At 43.1% G+C, this 19,367-nt stretch overlaps 1 protein-coding gene across 1 annotated transcript in view; it reads right to left on the bottom strand.

Annotated features, from left to right (window-relative positions):
- The window catches only part of LOC143712784 (FGGY carbohydrate kinase domain-containing protein-like), a 328,185-nt gene that overhangs the window by 11,573 nt on the left and 297,245 nt on the right, over nt 1–19,367 (bottom strand). The window contains exons 6-8 of the mRNA XM_077204793.1: nt 18,435–18,563; nt 12,049–12,152; nt 11,865–11,972 (exon numbers count right to left, since the gene is read on the bottom strand). Coding sequence (XP_077060908.1) covers nt 11,865–11,972; nt 12,049–12,152; nt 18,435–18,563 — 341 coding nt within the window. The remainder of the gene's footprint in view (nt 1–11,864; nt 11,973–12,048; nt 12,153–18,434; nt 18,564–19,367) is intronic.

The raw sequence follows: 19,367 nt of genomic DNA, 5'->3' as shown, positions 1-19,367 counted from the left end.
CCTATTTATGTTCCCCTCTTAATGAGACACTTGGGCCTGCTTCACAGATATGATCAGATCCAGCCTGGGTGGAATGGGGGAAAGGCTCAGGCTCAGAGTAGCCTCCAGTGTTGGCATTACTGCCACTAGTGGTGGGATGGTGCATTGTAACGGCTGTTTCACACCGCAAGCGTGAGCGGGGCTTGAGCAGTGCGTCAGCGTAACTACATCGTCACTGCAGCTGCAGACACGCGAGAGTATTCACACTGGAAGCGTTTGTACAGTGTCACAGTAGCGGCTCCAAAGCTACATATAAGCGAACAATTATTTACAAAGACAACTATACATTTGATTTTAGAAGTTGGTAAACCATATAAATGTCAGTAAACAACAAAACAACCAAGAAAACAGCTCCAATCTTGTCGTTTCAGTCATAGCATATTTTCAATAGGTTTACAAGAATGCAAACTCCGCAGATAAAGCACACACACACACACACAAAACCGCACACTCGGGTTTGATTTGGGTTGTGCTAGCCTATGTAGCTGTCTGTGTATTTCATAAACTAAAAGAAAGTTTTTATATAATATTTTCTGGCTATTTTACTTTAGGTTTTTTAGTTTTTTATAATACACCATACTTTCACCCAAACTGAATTTGCCTATATTCCTTGCCTTTTTTGCCTACTCTAGTTCTTGTTAAAACTCACTAGACATGCTTATTCTGTGCATTTTGGGCACTTTTTGTGTGAAATAAAATTTATTTTGTCCATCTAAAGTGTGCTTTCACTTTAATGGAGCGTGAGCATCGCAGCAAAAATAGACTCGGCGCCGAATCCCCCGCTTCACTGCTGCTCACGCGACGCTCCTGCTTGACGCTCACGCGCTGCTCCTGCTCGCAGTGTGAATGCACTCATTGATTAACATGCAAGAAAAAAATATGCGCTGCTCACGTGCCGCTGACGCTTGCGGTGTGAAGCGGCCGTAACTGTCTCATGGATAACAGTGGTCATTCTGGTGTCTTCAATTGATAACTAGTTTGGTCCCGCGGCCCTCGCGGCCCACAGGTGAAAAACGTAAAGTTTTTTGCGGCCCTCCAGGTGGCGCTCGGGCCGCGGCCCTATGGTTAAGAATAGGTGGCCTATAGTATGTTTTGTCAAAAATAAAGTAATCAAATAGTATGTTATTATGTGTTTGTTCCAATGTAGCCTAGGCTATATCCAAAGTAATGAATCCTTAACTTTGAAATATGTATGATAAAATGTATACTTTAGTTTTTACAAAGAAAGATTGCACTTGAATTGTTGTTGTAATTGTAACATTTTTAATAAAAAAATATATTTACAAGGTAGATGTAAACAAACTATTAAAAGGTAAATATAAGCCTTTTCTTTAAATATTTTTTATTGAGTTTTATTAGTGACAAATTTGGGGAGAGGATACTGTTGTAAACCTTGTTCTTCTTAAGTGTAGAAAAACTCAGAAGCGAAGACCAGGAAACTTGGCTTATCTTTTAAGCAGGATTCTTTATTTGCTTTAGTCTGCTTCGTCCAAAATCTTACCCAAGTCTAACTAAGGCAGTATACATTTTAGTTCATATACCCTTTCAGGGGGAGGAATTACATAAAGGTGGAGACACTCTGAAACAAAAGCATGTAAATGAGGCATACAAGTTTAGGAACTTGCCCTAGACTGAGAGTGTTACCCATCCTAATCCAATCAGCATAACAGTGTAATGTAAATATCCTAATCCAATCAGCCAGACTCTTCACCGATACCTTCACATTATCATACAGCTTAATGGCCAGGCAGTGGATAAAGACAAAAGGTGATAGTCTCAGTGCTCTGATCAATTTAACTTACAATAGAGAGAGCAGGACAGACAGGAACAGGCAGGTCTGTGACATCAGATGAGAAGTAACAAAACGGTTAATGTCCTATGCCTCAAAATGGTAACTTTCTCAGATAAAATACTGTTGAACCTAAATTGAAACATTTTAATAAATTTGTAACACTACAACGCCTATCAAGTAAGGGTACTGTTGGCGGTGGAAATGCAAGCCAGATCAGGGTTTACCATCCCAAATCGTACTGTACTGTACTGTACCGTAACGTACCGCTCCGTGGAAACGAGCCATTAGGTACCGGTTCCATATTGGTACCAGGTTTCGGTACACAACCCTTGTTTTCACTATGAAAATCTTCACACCCTGTTAGAAATATATTTTCTCCCTCAGCATAAATCTATAACATAAGAAGGATTCTTTGTTCAGCCTAAAACTGACACGTTTGCACATTCTTTTCTATGTATGTAAAGTTAAACATCTGGTATTCATTAATGAGGAAGGGAGCCCCCTCCCTTCTCCTTTCTCTTCCTTTTCTTTCTTTGTGTTTCTATGTTACACATTGAAGAGCTTCCTCTGAGCTCCAGGCTTGCAAGGAGATTCTAGCGCATACTGCCCATATAAAGAAGTTGTAATATAAAGTCTATATGATATGCCAATGATGTAATGTTTGGTTCTATTGGTTAGACTTACACTCCTCCCTGTAATACTTTGCCTATATAATGTATAATTTAGACATTATGAGCCGAGCGTTTTGTCTCCCTCCGGCCTGGGGTTGTGAATTGTTTATTCATAATAAAAAAACAAGAATTTGGGCACTTCTCGTTTGGACCATTTCATTTCGATTCTAACACTTGGGGGCGTCGTCAGGGATTTCTCCAGACAGGTAAGAATTTTTTTTTTTTTACAAAAGAGAAAGTTGATTCTTACTGTCTGCTGAGAAAACGTATTTGTAGTGCCGTGATTTTTACCATATTTGGTGAAATCAGCCTCGTGTTTTAATTAATGCGGGAAGAGCAGAAAAAAGGGAACTGATCTCTCTCTCTTTTTTGTTATTTGTCCTTGTATAAAACGATACAGGACGGTAGCCTCGTATTTTTAATAAAAAATGTGAGAAGAACAAGCAAAAGAGATTTGAGCTCCCTCTTTCGATGTTATTTGTCTTTGTTTAAAACGATACGGGACCGGTTATCCTCGTGTTTTCGATAAATGCGGGAAGAATTTAAGGAAAATTGATCACTTTCCTCCGTTTTTTGCAAGAAAAAAATAGATTTGCTACACAGATAATTTGTTTTCTTTTGCAAAGTCTATTTTAATTTCCCTTTGGTCTAGGGCTATGAATAAATAAATCACTATTTTTTTTCTTTTAACTTTCTCTTTTCTTTTCTTCTCTCTTATTTCTCTCTCTATTTGCCAATTTACTAACACAATTAATTTGAAATTGTATACTTTTCTTTGAGTTCTGTAAGGAACCTAGCTATATGAAATATTAATAATCAATAATAACTTGTTATGATTAATTATGAATATTTGGGTCAGTTAATTGGATTAACTTGACATGGCTAAATTAATATTGCAATCAATTAATCAGTTCATCCAACGAACTCTTTTGATTATTCATTAATTCTAAGAAAACGGTATCTTCCCTGGACACAGAAGAATAATTATTTCTTAATATGTACAGCGTTTTGAGCATGTAGCAAGAACCGAAACCATAAAGGGACTTCGTATTGCAAGCAAATCAGAACCAAATACATAAAGTGCATAAGTTTTATTAACTAAATCATAAACATGAATAAACTAAACACACACATATACAGAAATAGGTAAGTGATAGGATTAAATTGGCAACCGGAGAAAGGGTCTATGAGAAGAACCATCAGAATTTCATTTTCACATTTCATTGAATTGAATACTTGCATTTGTAGTGGGAACAATTCTTGAAGTTGTTGAAAATTTAAGTCGTTGATGGTTCCGGCAGTGTGAAGTGGAAGTTGGTTGAGAGTTCTCTTTCTCCAGGAACGCATGGCTGGTTTGGTCAGGGCCTGGGGCCCTGTTGAGGCCACGCTGAGCACCCAGGAGAAGTGAGGAAGTCGGAAGAGTGAGTGATTGGAGTCGTTGTTGGTTGGAGTCTTTGTTCCAAAACTCCTGAGATTGTCCTTGGTTCTTTGTGAGAGTCTTCTCTCTCCTGCCTGTGCCCATATCTGGTTGGATCGAGGCCTGCTGGGCCCTGGGGCCCCTGTGGAGGGGGAGGGGGTTCCCCAGGATCACCAGAACAGTGTTGCGGCTGGATGAAAGAACTAAGAGAGGGAGGTCACATGTGGGCTGTCTCTAATAAAGCCTGGAAAAGATCCTCCCCTAAGGGTTGAACTCGACCAATCAGAAAGGTGACATGTCTGAGAGGGAAAGTGGCTCTTAGTTGATTTACGGGTCTTTGTCCCTAGCGTGGTTATACCTTCATTAATGCTCAGATAGCTATAACACATCCACACTGCATTCTAGAAGAAGGTGATGAACATCAAAGTGTGAGTCATTAAATGAGGATTAATTAGGTAGGAGGCATGATACAGGTGAGGTTACATTGATCGTTAGTTGGTTGTATACCAGGATACATACCATAATATATACCTAATAGTACACGAGACAGTCAACCATTTACACTGTTTCTTTCACAGTTTTATGCATGTTCATTTATAGATCAGTTAGTCTATGATTAATGCAGCAAAGTCTGTTTTAAAGAGGGTTTCTGTTTCATAGTCTCTCTCTTGTGCATGTGGCCACGTTCCTCGGAGGTCGTAAAATCTCCTCATCATGCCCTGTAACATGACACTGTTTCTGCCCCTTGTGTTCGTTCATTTGGGCTGTTAGTTTTGGAGTTTCATAAACCTTTGTATATAATGAATAATTAGTGTCTGATTGGTCCATACCCTACAGTTCCATTTGGCTATATTGCAATTTATTTAAGTTGCATGAAGGAGAAATTTTTGTGTGTGTACAATGGGGAATAAAATTAGTCCACCGTTAGAAAATGAATCTCCGAAAGATTTTATGATTAGAAATAATCAAGCATTTTTTACGGAGCCATATGTGTCAAATTTAGCTGGCTGGTCAACTGGCAAAACACAATTAGATGCGTTTCCTCGTGACGGCTCATTTAAAGACACATATATGCGTGAAGCAAAATACATGATTTTTGGAAATTGGGGCGATCCCGATTGGGATTATTCGTATATGAAACGTACCTATAAGATCTGGAAAGACATGCAATCTTATTGGAATCGTGGTCCAAAAGTGGATAACAACAAAAATCTTTCTCCCCCTCAAGCTGAACAGCCTGAGAAGGAGAAAGTTATTTCACATCCTGCTGAAGTCAGAGCGCCCCTCCCTCCCAGATATGAGAGCATTCAAACTTCTCCTGTCTCGGAACCTATAAAAAATAAATCCTACCCTGTTGATGAAAATTATTTACTATTTGTGAACACATTTTTTAATAACATGCACAACGAGACTGCACAAATGATTCGAATAACTATAACCAACATTAGTAACATTTCTGTTGATGAATTGGGTAGACGCTTGCGTGAACTGTCGTCTGCTGGGGCATTTGAAAACTCCAGAGGAAAAGTTCCCGCAATGTTCCAAGTAAATTCCACTGTCCAAAATCGCCCGCCACCCAATGTTAGGAATGACATAAAGTGTTTTTTTATGTCACACACAGCGGACACACACAGCGATTTTGCAGAAAAAAAGCTGAGAGATTTCAGCAAACTAATGAGAAACCGATGTTTAGGCGCTTTGATGGCCTCCCTTTCTTTCTCCCTCTGAAAGACAGAGACCTGTGTATCCGACTGAATGGGGAAAGGAATGACGGACATTAAATTCTATAGGAATAGATAATATTCCAGTGGTTTGTAATTTGACACCACCTTTATTTGTTACTTCTAATGATATACCATCATTGTTCAAAATGCATGATTTTTTGCAATTATACCTGATTCTTTATTCTGCTTGTTAGGTAGAGATTTAATGCATAAGTTGGGTGTTAAATTAGGATTTGACTCTGACTCTTTGCAACTCATGTTTCCAGCAGCCTTTTCTCTTACGACCGACACAGGAAGTGCTCTCTTCGAGGATGTATCTGCAACTGAGCTCGGACAGGAAGTAGCTGATGTAAACCCGAAATTGTGGGCGGCCCATAAGGATGACGTGGGACTTCTTGATATCCAACCTTATGTGGCCAATTTGACAATGAATAGGCCTGTTTTTTCTTTAAAAACAACATTCGCTTTCAAAGGAAAAAGAGGAGGGAATTCGACCCCTCATTGATCAGTTTCTGGCTCAAGGCATTCTGGTTCGCACTCATTCACCTTACAACACACCAATTAATCCAATCAAGAAAGCAAATGGTTCTTTGCGCTTAATGCAAGACTTGAGAAAAATTAATGATTTGATAAAACCACATGCTCCTATTGTGCCAGATGTACAAACTATTATTAATTCTATTCCTTTAGAACATGCATTTTATTCTGTCATTGATTTATGCTCCGCCTTCTTCAGCATTCCTGTTGACCAACAAACTCAGCCACTTTTTGGTTTCTGTTTTCAGAATTGCCAGTACATATGGACAAGACTCCCTCAAGGGTTCAGAGATTCTCCGGCTGTTTTCTCCGCTGTAGTGCACGCAAGGCTGAAGGATGTCAGACTCCCTCCTGACACCTGCCTGCTCCAATACGCTGATGGCATTCTCGTCACTGGTGCCTCTGCGGACATGTGTGCTGCTGCCACTACAATTGTCTGCAACGTTTTAGCAGAGGCTGGTTCCAAGGCATCTAAAGAGAAACTTCAGTGGGTGCAGAGGAAAGTCAATTACATCGGCAATGAACTGTCACAAGGCCAAGTTCGCCTGTCTGCGGACAGAGTCAAAGCCATCGCTTTGTTCAAGCACCCTTCAACACGGAAGCAAATGCAAAGCTTTCTGGGACTGGTCAATTACTGTCGATTATGGGTGCCAAATTGCTCCATGTATGACAAAATCCTGCGAGACGCTACGCTGGATGATAAAGAGGACATTACATGGACAAGTGAGATGGACCAAGCGTTAAGACATTTGAAATCCTCTCTGTTAAGGCCTCCCGCCCTCGGCCTTCCTTGCTACAAGCGAGATTTCCACCTGTACGTGCACGAAGGTGGGGGCACAGCCGCAGGAATCCTGGCCCAAGAGCATGGGGGCACTTTTGGTCCAGTAGCTTATTTGTCTAAAACTCTTGATTCAGTGGCTCGGGGACTCCCGGCCTGTTTACGTGCAGTGGCTGCTGCAGCGATCATGGTACAGGATGCTGAAAGGGTTGTTTTATCATATCCACTCACAGTTCACACATCACATCAGGTAGGAGCAATTATGCATAACATTTCTACTCAACACATGACTGCTCAACGTCGTTCAGGCTATGAGGCTATATTATTAGCAACTGCTAATTTAACGTTGAAAGTAACTTCTGTTATTCATGGTCCTACTGTACATCTGCACAGGTTGTTGACAGATGGTGAATTTGAGAGTGACGACCACGACTGCCTTACCAGAATCCAAACTTCGACTGCCTGCAGGCCAGATGTGTCGACATCTTTCCTGGAGGAGGGAGATAATTGGTATATAGACGGATCCTGTTTCAAGCCAAATGACAATTTATACTTGTGTGGATATGCTATTGTCAAATTACCTGATCGTGTAATTGAGGCATATTCATTGCCATATAAATCAGCTCAAGTAGCAGAATTAATTGCTCTAACAAGAGCTTGTCAGTTGGCAAAAGTTCAGTGCATCAATATATACATTGATTCCAAATGCGCGTACGCCGTTGTCCATGATTTTGCTAAATTGTGGGAAGAAAGAAATTTCAAAACCTCCGACGGAAAAACAATTTTGACCATCGAAACCATCGAAACTTGCTGTTATTAAAGTAGCTGGTCATAAAACAGGTTAATCGGATGAGGCTAAGGGAAACAGGTTTGCAGATGAAGTCGCGAAATGGGCTGCTAAAGAAGTAATACTTAGTCCATACGTAAATGAAAAGAGCAACGATGTACCTATGATGAATTTGTCGCTGATTAATGATTTGGACATTAAAGTACTGCAAGCTAACCCTACGCAAGTTGACTTGATTCATTGGGCTGCGAACGAAGTGAAACCAGATCAAGCTGGTATTCTGAGAGACAAGCAGGGTAGAATCGCTCTACCAGCATCCACCGTTGTAATGCTGTGCAGGCATTATCATGGTGTATCACACGTGTCAAAAGAAAAAGTGATACAAAATTTGAATCAATCATACTGCATAGCAAATGTTCGAAAGAATACTTTGTTGATATTGGATGCTTGCCTGGTGTGTGCACGAACAAACAGACACAAGGCAACCCGCATGAAGCTTTACCGCATCCTGAGGTTCCTTTTTAATATTTACAGATCAATTTTACACACATGCCTCCATGTGGAAATCACAAATATTTGCTCATGATTGTTGATCGATTTTCTAAGTGGCCTGAAGCTTTTACGTGTGGTAAAGAAAACGCTCAGACGGTTGTAAAGGTTCTTGCAAAAGAAATTATACCGCGTTTCAGTATTCCAACCGTTATAGCGAGTGATAATAGAACTCCGTTTGCTTCAAAAGTCACACAATTGTTAGCCAAAGAGTTTAATATTAATTGGCACTTCCACATTCCCTATTCGCCGCAATTATAAGCTAACGTAGAACAGACAAATAAGACGATAAAAGAACGTCTCAATAATGCGTGTCTAGATACAGGCAGAAATTGGGTTGATTTGCTGCCTGCCGTATTGACGGAAATGAGAATGTCCCCATCAGCAACCACAAAAATTTCTCCATTTGAAATTCTGATGGGTAGACCTTTCCCGACCCCTTGGGTCAGAGGTCGCGCTGGCAATCTCTCCACAGGTGACACGGAGGTGATCATCTCGGATTACGTGGATTCCTTAGTTAGAACGTTAAAAGGCATAAATGGTGATGTTTCTCTCTCTCTCCCTCTTCCTTCAGAAAAGCCGACTCATCCTTTCGTTCCAGGACAACAGGTGCTGATAAGGTGTCTGAAGCCCACGTAACTCGGTGAGCCGAACTATTCAGGACCATCCACTGTTATCGCTGTGACGAGGATCGGTGTTCTGACTGACCACCAGCCGCAGTGGGTCCATGCTAGCCGGGTTAAGGCAGCTCCATCCCAGGGGAACGCACAAGCCTATGTGGAAGCACTGATCGAAAGGAGAACGAGGAAGAGAAGTAGACGAAGAACGAGATTGCTGATTGATATTAGCAATAATTATAACTGAATCTATTAAGATTCATCGTGCTATGAATACTTTTGAATTTTTTGTATATGCTTTGATGAAAAGAACTGTCAAATATTAATGATTTTGAAGGAAATGTTTGATTGAAGAATATTGCATGTATTATTGTACTAGAATGAATATGCTGAGAATGATGTGATATGATAATTCTATTATGTGATAATTATCTTATCAATGGGGCCATTGTTAGAAATATATTTTCTCCCTCAGCATAAATCTATAACATAAGAAGGATTCTTTGTTCAGCCGAAAACTGACACGTTTGCACATTCTTTTCTATGAATTTATACTAACTGGACTTATACTCCTCCCCGTAAGACTTTAATTTAGACATTATGAGCTGAGCGTTTTGTCTCCCTCCGGCGCTGGGGTTGTGAATTGTTTATTCATAATAAAAGACCAATAATTGGGGCACTTCTCGTTTGGACCATTTCATTTCGATTCTAACACACCCTTATAGGCACACCCACCTTGAGGGCAAGGCTTTCCTATGTACTAATGTAGCAAAACAGAGATATTAAAAGATCACATTCAATACACACCTTATTGATGATGCATACTGTGTACAGGCGAGCAGATGAAACGTTCCTCAAGTGTTGTCCCATATAAAACATCTCGGTTACTAACATAACCTCGGTTCCCTGAGATAACGGGAACGAGTATTGTGTCTTTGCTAGATGCTATGGGGGAAAATTCCTTTTTGTCCGATTTGTTGAAGCCTTTTATTCAATAATGCAGTATTACTGCACGGCCATAATAGTGCGGAGATGCACGCTCGCTATTGGCTGGGCAGTGGGAACGGCACATGTCTATGGCGAAGTGGCACATCTGCGCGAGCCAATCAGGCTGCGTCCCGCCGAACCGAGCGCAGAGCCGGCCAAAGAGGGCGGGGCATCTGCCTATAGCACAGCTGTCTACGCAATACTCGTTCCCGTAATCTCAAGCCCACTTGCTTGACCGATGCTAAGGCTAGCAAGTGTGCGGTCTTGAGCGAAAGTGCCCTTAATTCGGCCGACTGTAGCGGCTCAAACGGGGGCCCCTTGAGGGCCCTGAAGACTGTAACAGGACTGATAGGTCTCAGGAAGGTGTTGTGAGGGGGCGAGGCAGGTTGAGCATCCTTGCCCACTTCTGGAAGCGAACAATCAAATTGCTTCTACCCAACATCTGGCCGGCCACAGGAGCATCTAACTTTGCTATGGCCGCCACATAGACGGAGCGTGGAGGGGTACGACACGCGTTCAGCAGCACTTGTAGGAAGGAAAATAGGAGCGGTACATCACATGAAGTAGGGTCTTGGCTCCATGCTGAGCACCATTTGGAGAAGACAGAACACTTAAGTACGTGGACGAGTCTCGTGGATGGGGCTCTGGTCTCAGATATAGTGTTTAGGACACTCTCGTGGATAGCCCACATGGATAGCCCATGGCATTGGCCATGGGGCTGCTGCTAGCAGCTGAATCATCTCGGGAAACCAAGGCTGGGTCCACCAAAGGGGGGCCACCAGACAGACTGTGCATCTCTCCTCTCTGATCCTGTTGATGACCTGAGGGAAGAGCACGACTGAGGGAAAAGCATAAAGGGGAAGACTGGGCTATTTGTGGGCCATGGAATATTGGGCAGTGAGAGTTGTCTTTGGAGGCGAAGAGGTCAACCTCTGCCCTGCCGAAGACACTCCAAATTGTTTGAACCTGGGGCTGGAGGGCCCATTCTCCCGGGGACACATTGAATCAGGGAGCAGACATGCTGTCGCGAGACAATCTGCCAGACACGTGCATCGCTCTCAGCAAGCGCAGGCTGTGTTGTGCCCAAAAGAGCAGACGTCTGGCTACCCTGTACAGAGGCTTCTACCTGAGTCCAACCCTGGTGGTTTATGTAGGATACTATCGCCATGTTGTCCGACCGGATTAAGACGCGATGTCCATTTAGGTCTGGTAGGTAGGTTTTGAGGGCGTGCGCCGAACGATCAGGCTCTTGGTCGCCGGAGAGTGCCGAAGCTTCACTCATGTGGAATAAATGAAGGGCAGTTGATCATTACTGAAGTAGAAAAATTTCTGAAATCCCATGGCAAAATGAGCAGCTGTATAGGCAGAAGCCCCGCCTCTTTGGCGGGCTCTGCGCACGGTTCGGCGGGACACCCCCCCCCCAGCCCCGGATGGGCTCGCGCAGACATGCCAGTTGGCCATAGGTTTGTGCAGTTCCCACTTGCCTAGCCAAAAGCATGCGTGCATCTCCGCACTATTATGGCTGTGCAGTAGCACTGCGTTATTGAAAAAAGGCTTCAATAAATCATTTAAGTTTTCAAAACTAAGTTTTCCCCCATAGCGTCTAGCAAAGACGCAATACGAGTAAACGTTTAGGAAGGAAACCAATATAGAGGAAATTCTTAAACATTTAGTATTGTGTTAACATTCTGTGCTCATCTGCATCATCAATAAGCTGTACACTAAATTACACTTTTAATGTCACTGTTTTAGTATGTTAAGGGGCTTGAAGTGTTTTGAGTGTGTTTTTCCATTCCACTGCGCTACATCTTGCATTTTTAACCACAAAAATATGTTCTGTGTGAATGGTCTCTTAGACTGGTTTGTTTTGCAATTATGCTTTCAGTATTGAATAAAATCTAAATGTATTTTGTCCAGTGCATTCTGGGATTTCCTTCCATATTAAAGATAGATGTGATTGACTCACCAGTCGTCCCGTGGCGCTCTGACCTCCCCCATTAAGCCACAGTCCCGGCAGCATGGCGGACAGATATGGGCCCCAGACCCCAGGGACGAACAGTGGCTGTGTGCTCACCTGAGAGATACAGACACACGCTGACATCAACAGTCACATGCTTTGAACACAAACAAGTACAGGAACTGAAGCTCACAGCCATGTGACATGAGGACGTCCCACATATGACAGCCAAACGGGACGTGACTGGTTGCTCTTCACAGGGCAGCTGGTGTCCCCTCACATCGGCCCCGATGACCTCTACAAGACAATAAAATTACAGAAAATATAACTGACACTGCTACATAAATTTGAACTCACAGATCTTACGATAATTACCCAGCTAATTAATCACAGTACAGTAACACAATTGTTTTTGCATTGCAATATGCAAATGAGTCACTATCTAATTAAATATGCACTCATATGCATATATTTCCTGTCCAGAAACTAGATTCATCATTTTTATTTGATTTTGTTGACTTATTACTGTTTTCTTCCAGCAGGGATTTTGGATTTTTCTTTTTATCACTCTATAAATCAGAAAAGACTGTCAACAGACAGAAACAAATACATTTTCATCATGTTTTTAGCAGTTGTATAAAAATGTTGCATAAATGTGGTGAATGATATATGAACAAACTTTCATATAGATATAGATTTCATATAAACTAAAATTTTGGCGTGTGTGAAGCTGCTGAATTGGAGATTTCGGACTCAAGTTCACCGTCTTTAAGGATTAAAATTTTTAGACACTAATAGATAAAGTGAAATAAAATAAGCACTTGTTTTCTTTCCACTAGTTTGAAAGAAGACAAGCTATGGAAGCAGTTAGAGCTCAAAACTGACAAGTGGATGAAAAAACCCTGGTTTTGCCTGTAAAATCTTGCACTAGTTTACATGTTTTGCCTGTTTATTTATTGCTATATATCATCTGAAGGTTTAGATTAAGCAGGTCAGGACAGTTATTACAGGAACACTGTGATGAAACCAAGAAGAGGCTGACTAAACATCAGGGCCATATTAGGAGCACACAAACACTGCAATGCTCCTCCTGTGTCAACAGGATTTAAAAAGCCCCAATTATGCTTTTTAGTGTATTTCCTTTAATGTAGTGTGTAATAAATATGTTTGCGAATGTGAAAGATCTGCAGTTCTCTTACAAGAGGTTCTCTCGTATTGCGTAAGCTAGCTTACGCTACGGGGAAAGTCATCTTTGCTCGAGATATTGAAGCCAAAAATTATCCTTAATTTTGTATTTATTGTCAACGTAGTGCAGCAGCCAGCAGACTTAGAGCAGGCCATCTTGCGTGCTCATTGGCTGCCCTGCGGCAACTGCTGCAGCCTACCACTGAGCCTCGCGCGTGACGTCACGTCCAATGAGGGCGCTTTGCGCCCTTATGCGTCATAGCCCGCCAAAATGGGGGTGGCTTAGCGTATAAAAGCCAGGCTCGTTTGCTGCGTCACTGATTTCATCATCTTCAGCGAAGCTCTCCGCATCGCGGAGTCAGTCAGAGATAGAACTGTTATCTCACAGAGCTGTGCTTCTCAGCCATCTGGAAAGCTTGGGTCTCATGGTCAACTGGACCAAGAGGTCATTACTGCCCACTAGTCAGTCAGGTTTCCTTCCTAGGAATAGAACTGGACTCTGTGGCTATGACGGCCCGCTTATTGACACAGCACGCCCGCCGTGTTCGACAGCTAGCTGCGTCTTTCCAGGAGGGCAGCATTACACCTCTGAAGACATTCCAGAAGATGCTAGGCTGTATGGCATCAGCTGCGGCTGTGCTTCAGCTGGGCCTCCTGCGCATCCGCCCGCTAAAACGCTGGCTGAACACCCAAGTGATAGTTCATACAGCACCACCATGTACTGGTCCGCTCGGACAACATGTCTGTGGTGTCCTACATAAACCGTCAGGGCGGCGTCAGATCCAGAAACCACTGCCATCTGACGGAACGCCTTCTTATATGGTCTCAGGGCCGCCTGCGCTCGCTGAGAGCCACGCATGTGCCAAGCCACTTGAACGACGATCCAGACAAACTGTCCAGGAACTACGTTCCCCAAGGGGAATGGTCCCTGCATCCCCAAACAGTCCAGTTACTGTGGCGCCTCTTCGACAAAGCGAAAGTCGACCTGTTTGGGTCAAAAGACAACACTCATTGCCCGCTGTTCTTTTCAAAGAACGAGGATGCGTTGGCCTAAATCTGGCCCAGCCTCCCACTTTATGCTTTCCCTCCGGTCTCTCTGTTACCACAGGTAATCAAGAGAATCAGGGAAACGCGCCACTCGGTGCTCCTTATAGCCCAGAATCAAACCTGGTTCCCGGAGCTTATGCGGCTGCCCCAAACAGCCCCTTGGCCGATTCCGGTGAGGAGAGATCTCCTCTCTCAAGCCCGCGGCTCAATCTGGCATCCCCATCCAGAGCGCTGGTCTCTGCACGTATGGTTAATCAACGGATACCCGTTGTACTGCCAGAAGGAGTGATGAACACGATTACGCAAGCCAGAGCTCCCTCTACGAGGCGACTTTACGCGTCTAAATGGTCGTGTTCTCCAAATGGTGTGCTGATAGAGATCTAGACCCACGAATGTGTGGGGTCACGGGGTTGCTTAGCTTCCTTCAAGAGAAGTTGGATAAGGGCAGGTCCCCACCCACGCTTAAAGTCTATGTGGCGGCCGTCGCAGCGTTCACTGAGTCGACGCGTGGCCAGTCAATAGGAAGGAACGAGCTCGTCATTCGCTTCCTTATAGGAGCTAGACGGATGAATCCCCCGCGACCCTCGTCGGTTCCCATGTGGGATCTTTCACTGGTCCTAGAGGCCCTGAAAGCTTTCCCCTTAGAACCATTAAACTCCGTGGACCTAAAGTACCTCTCGCTCAAACCCGTTTTTCTGACAGCTCTGTCATCAGTTAAACGTGTGGGGGATTTACACGCGCTATCTGTTAGCGCAGCGTGTCTTGAGTTCAGGCCAAATGACTCTAAAGTCATCCTCAAGCCAAGACATGGTTATGTCCTTAAAGTGTTGGGCACCGCCTTCAGAGTGCAGGTCATTTCTCTTTCGGCTCTGCCAGCATCCGATAGTGAGGGTGATGTGGATCTCCTCTGCCCCGTCAGGGCACTGAGGGTTTACATTACGCGCTCCGCCTCTTTCAGGCGTTCGGAACAGCTCTTTGTCTCGTTCGGTGGGCGCACCAGGGGTCTCGCCGCCGCTAAACAGAGCCTGTCCAGATGGATAGTGGAAGCTATCACATCTGCTTATAAGTCTAAAGGTCTGCAATGCCCCTTGGGCATCAGGGCGCATTCCACCAGAGGCGTGGCCTCGTCGTGGGCTTGGTCCAGCGGAATTTCCATTCATGACATTTGTGAGGCGGCAGGCTGGGCCTCTCCCTCCACATTTGTTAGGTTTTATAACCTGGAAGTTCCCGCCTTGCAGGCTAAACTTCTGTCAGTGTGAGCAGTGTGTTTGTCCTGCCCAGATGATCATGCGCAGACTTCTCTCACGCGACGTTCGCCTTCCTGGTTGAGCTGCACTATATAGTGAATAGTTATATGGACCGGCGACGCCGCTCTGTATACCCTGTATGTGCTTATAACATGTGCTGGCCCGCATTGCTGGCCACCTGTTTCCCACTTATCTATGTTCCCCGGGAATCCCTGGGACTCATGAAGTGGAGGCTGGGCGCACGGCCTTGACAATGGGTTCCCGTAGTGTAAGCTAGCTTACGCAATACGAGAGAACCTCTCGTAAGAGAACGATACTTGGTTACTAACGTAACCTCGGTTCTCTCTAGAAGAGGGAACGAGTATTGCGTAACCTGACTGTGCAGGCGCCACGCCTTTTTCGCTTCAGCTGCTGGAACCAGGACACAGCCAACGAGCCTGGCTTTTATACGCTAAGCCACCCCCATTTTGGCGGGCTATGACACGTAAGGGCGCGAAGCGCCCTCATTGGACGTGACGTCACACGCGAGGTTCAGTGGTAGGCTGCAGCAGTTGCCGCAGGGCAGCCAATGAGCACACAAGATGGCCTGCTCTAAGTCTGCTGGCTACTGTACTGCGTTGACAATAAATACAATATTAAGGATGATTTTTGGCTTCAATATCTCGAGCAAAGATGACTTTAGCTTAGCTTACGCAATACTCGTTCCCTCTTCTAGAGAGAACCGAGGTAACGTTAGTAACCGAGTATCGTTTCAATGATCAAAGTTCCGATAAATAGATTTTTTGTCTCCAAAAAGAAAGCGATTCTGAACTGAAATGAGTCAACCTGTAATTCCAGTCTCACTTCCTGATATGGTAAAACCCACGGTATTGTTAATGTTCGCATCCCAGTGTATATCAAGAGCTGAGATTCAGATATGATAATGAGGGTTTGGTTTCAGACCAATCACAGCAGACTGGGCCATCTGACCAATCAGAGCAGAGCAGCTCTCAGAGAGGTGGGGTTTCGAGAGACTGAATCCTTGATCGAAGCATTTCAGACACAGAGAGAAAAAAGCTGATGCTGCAGTGGATATTATGAGGAAATTAAAGTGTTCCTGCTTGTTCTTGTTGTTTACAGTAGAGGTCGACCGATAGTGGATTTTACAGATACAGATATTTAGGTTTGACCGTACATGCCGATAACCGATTATTCAACCAATATTTTTTTAAATGGATACTGGATTAAAAACAAACATAACACTCCAGTAAAACAGTGCTGAACTGAAATGTGCTAAATTAAATAAATATATAAATATGAATATATTAAAATGAGAAGTTCTACATAACTAACTATACAGAAATAAATTTAGACATTAAAATATTTGTAGATATGTGTTTCTTTAGCTATTACCTAGAAACATAGCCTATATAAATTTCATAGGTAACACTTTGGAAGTCCCATTTGTTAACAAGGATGTATTAGCTAGCTTTCATGAACTATATGCATTATGCAATATATGTTTTACTGCATGTATTAATATTTGAGCAATACAATTGTACCTTGATCATTCATATTAGTTCATAGTACATTAACTAAGGTAATAACAGATAAAATAAAAATTAAAACTCAATTTAAAATGTATTAGTAAATGTTGAAATTAACAAACTAACAATGAATAATACTTATACAACATTTATTAACCTAAGTTAATGCTCAAAAATGTAATCTTATTGTAAAGTGTTACCATTTCATATAAATCCAAAGAGTCATGCTTAAAGATGGCCATATTTTAAATATCTGCAAAGGCCAGAGCATTAAAATTACATAAATGTAGACCTATATTACATGTATAGTCTCTTTGCTTCTATTTTAGAACACATGATGATTGTTTAATCAAAATAACAATATGTGTTGTAGTGATAAAAATATAAAGACCTGATCTATTTAGGAGTGAAGCGGGTTGTCGAAGGTCACACACTCAAACAGAAGTGGAGTGACACCGTATTTAACGCAGTGTAAATGCATTCATTATGGCCTTGGTTACACTGTCAGTGAAATGAGACCAAATTCAGATTTTTTGCTCATATGTGACACAGATCGGATGTGTTATATGACTGTGTAAACAGGGAAAAAACGCATGCATTCGGATATTTCGAGATCTGTTTCAGGCCTCGTTCATATGTGGAAATAAATCAGATATAAATCATATATGTGCCAATGCGACTGTCATGTAAAAGGCAGGATTTTCTGAGGCATTACGTCTCCGCGGTTTAATGACGAGAGACAACCCCGACACGCATCTGCGAAGGGACGGATGGTGTCGTCATAGGAGAGGAATGTGGACACACGATGACACAACATATCAAAAGTTGGCTAGCTCATCCTAACATTTCGGACCCACTGCTTCTCGTTAAAGCCCGCCACAATCTCATGAAAGTGCATATCTATACCACTAATTTTATTTCTCGTGCCATTTACACCAAAAATAGTTTTTGAGTGCATATGATATAAATGAATGAGGCATTTATATAGCGCTTCCAAACAATGGTAATTTCAAAAATATGTTCTTTATGGTGTGTAATACGCACGCACTCCACACCCCTAATCCTACCCAAGGGGTTTACAGTGCGTATTATGCACGCAAAACTATTTTTGACGTATAAATGGCGCGAGAAATAAAATTAGTTACGCACTTTCATGAGATCGTGTTGTATGTTCCCAGCAGTCCCGAGATCTCTCGCACACAATAACTGAAGCACATGCGCTGCTGCAATGATGGCCCTTTTTGTCGTCCTCCGCCTCACAGTCATGCTGATGTTTGGCGAACTTTGCATATATCGCAGAGCTAGCATCAAGCATATTTCGCATTCGTCCATCTGTGCAAGAACCAACTTTAAGCATGCGCAATGTTTCAGATAGTATGTCAAATCGGAAATGGGTCACAATTGAAAAAGACGTGTAAACGGACAGTCAAATAAATTGGATATAGGCAACAAATCAGAATTGGGCATCAAGACCTGCAGTGTAAACGAGGCCATGACACAGTTTTCTCTTCATTTCAAAGAGACGTGGATGAGCAAGTGCTGCATTAGCACTCAGCTGGTGTGGCGTATCATACCTAACCCTCCTGCGTGTGCGTCTATGAGTGAAGCGGCCACAGCCGTTCCCGGTCTCAGGCCCAGATCTGCAGCCGCCTCTGCGGTCAGTCCTCGTCCTACAGGAGTCCCAGGAATACAAGTCTGCTCACCTGCACACACACACACACACACACACACACACACACACACACACACACACACACACACACACACACACACACACACACACACACACACACACACACACACACTATCAGTCAACACGACCGGCTGAACACACACAGACACCTGAGCTTTACTCTCTCCCACCGATTTTACAATAGCAGTTTTCCATCAGGTCCTCCAAGCCGATGGCGCTCCAGAAGGTGTCGTCCCAGCCTTCAGACGGAGAATACGTCCACTTACAGACAAGAGTACAGAGAGACCTGCATCAGGAGAGCAAGACATGCTGTGTATCACTGCTTGAGCACCTGGCCCTTTGCCCCTTGGTGCCCAAAGAGCCCTTTTGTCAAGGCAAAATTTCCTATCCTTTTTTTGTAATTAAAGGCCCTTTTGTGGATGCCTGCTCAATCTAACTATTAGTAAAATTAATGAATAATAATTTAGCCGTAAATAAAATGACCCACATGATGACCTTTCACCTGACGAACTCACCCGGATGACACGCCGCACGCGCATTTTTTAATATCGCGCGCACTACCAGAGGATATCTTCAACTCCTCGGCTGCTGGTGTATCATACTCAGCAAAGTGATTTTATGGTTTGTTTACTTATTATTGTTATTATTTTACTAGAACGACGTGAAGAGATGTTGTTTATATTGCTGTGTGTAGCCTGCATAAGTAACGTTAGCTTGCTGTTTGAGGGAGAAAAGTTTTAAGAGTGTCGAGGGGCCCGGTCTTTTTATGTCATTTGACTAAAAACTATTCATACTTTGAACTACTATTATTATT

This window comes from Siphateles boraxobius, unplaced genomic scaffold, assembly GCF_051911475.1.
Source record: "Siphateles boraxobius isolate OS27281-9 unplaced genomic scaffold, OSU_SipBor_1 51, whole genome shotgun sequence".
NCBI lineage: Eukaryota > Metazoa > Chordata > Actinopteri > Cypriniformes > Leuciscidae > Siphateles > Siphateles boraxobius.
Note: the sequence above shows the minus strand (reverse complement) of the source record. Positions and strands in the feature narration are given on the sequence as shown.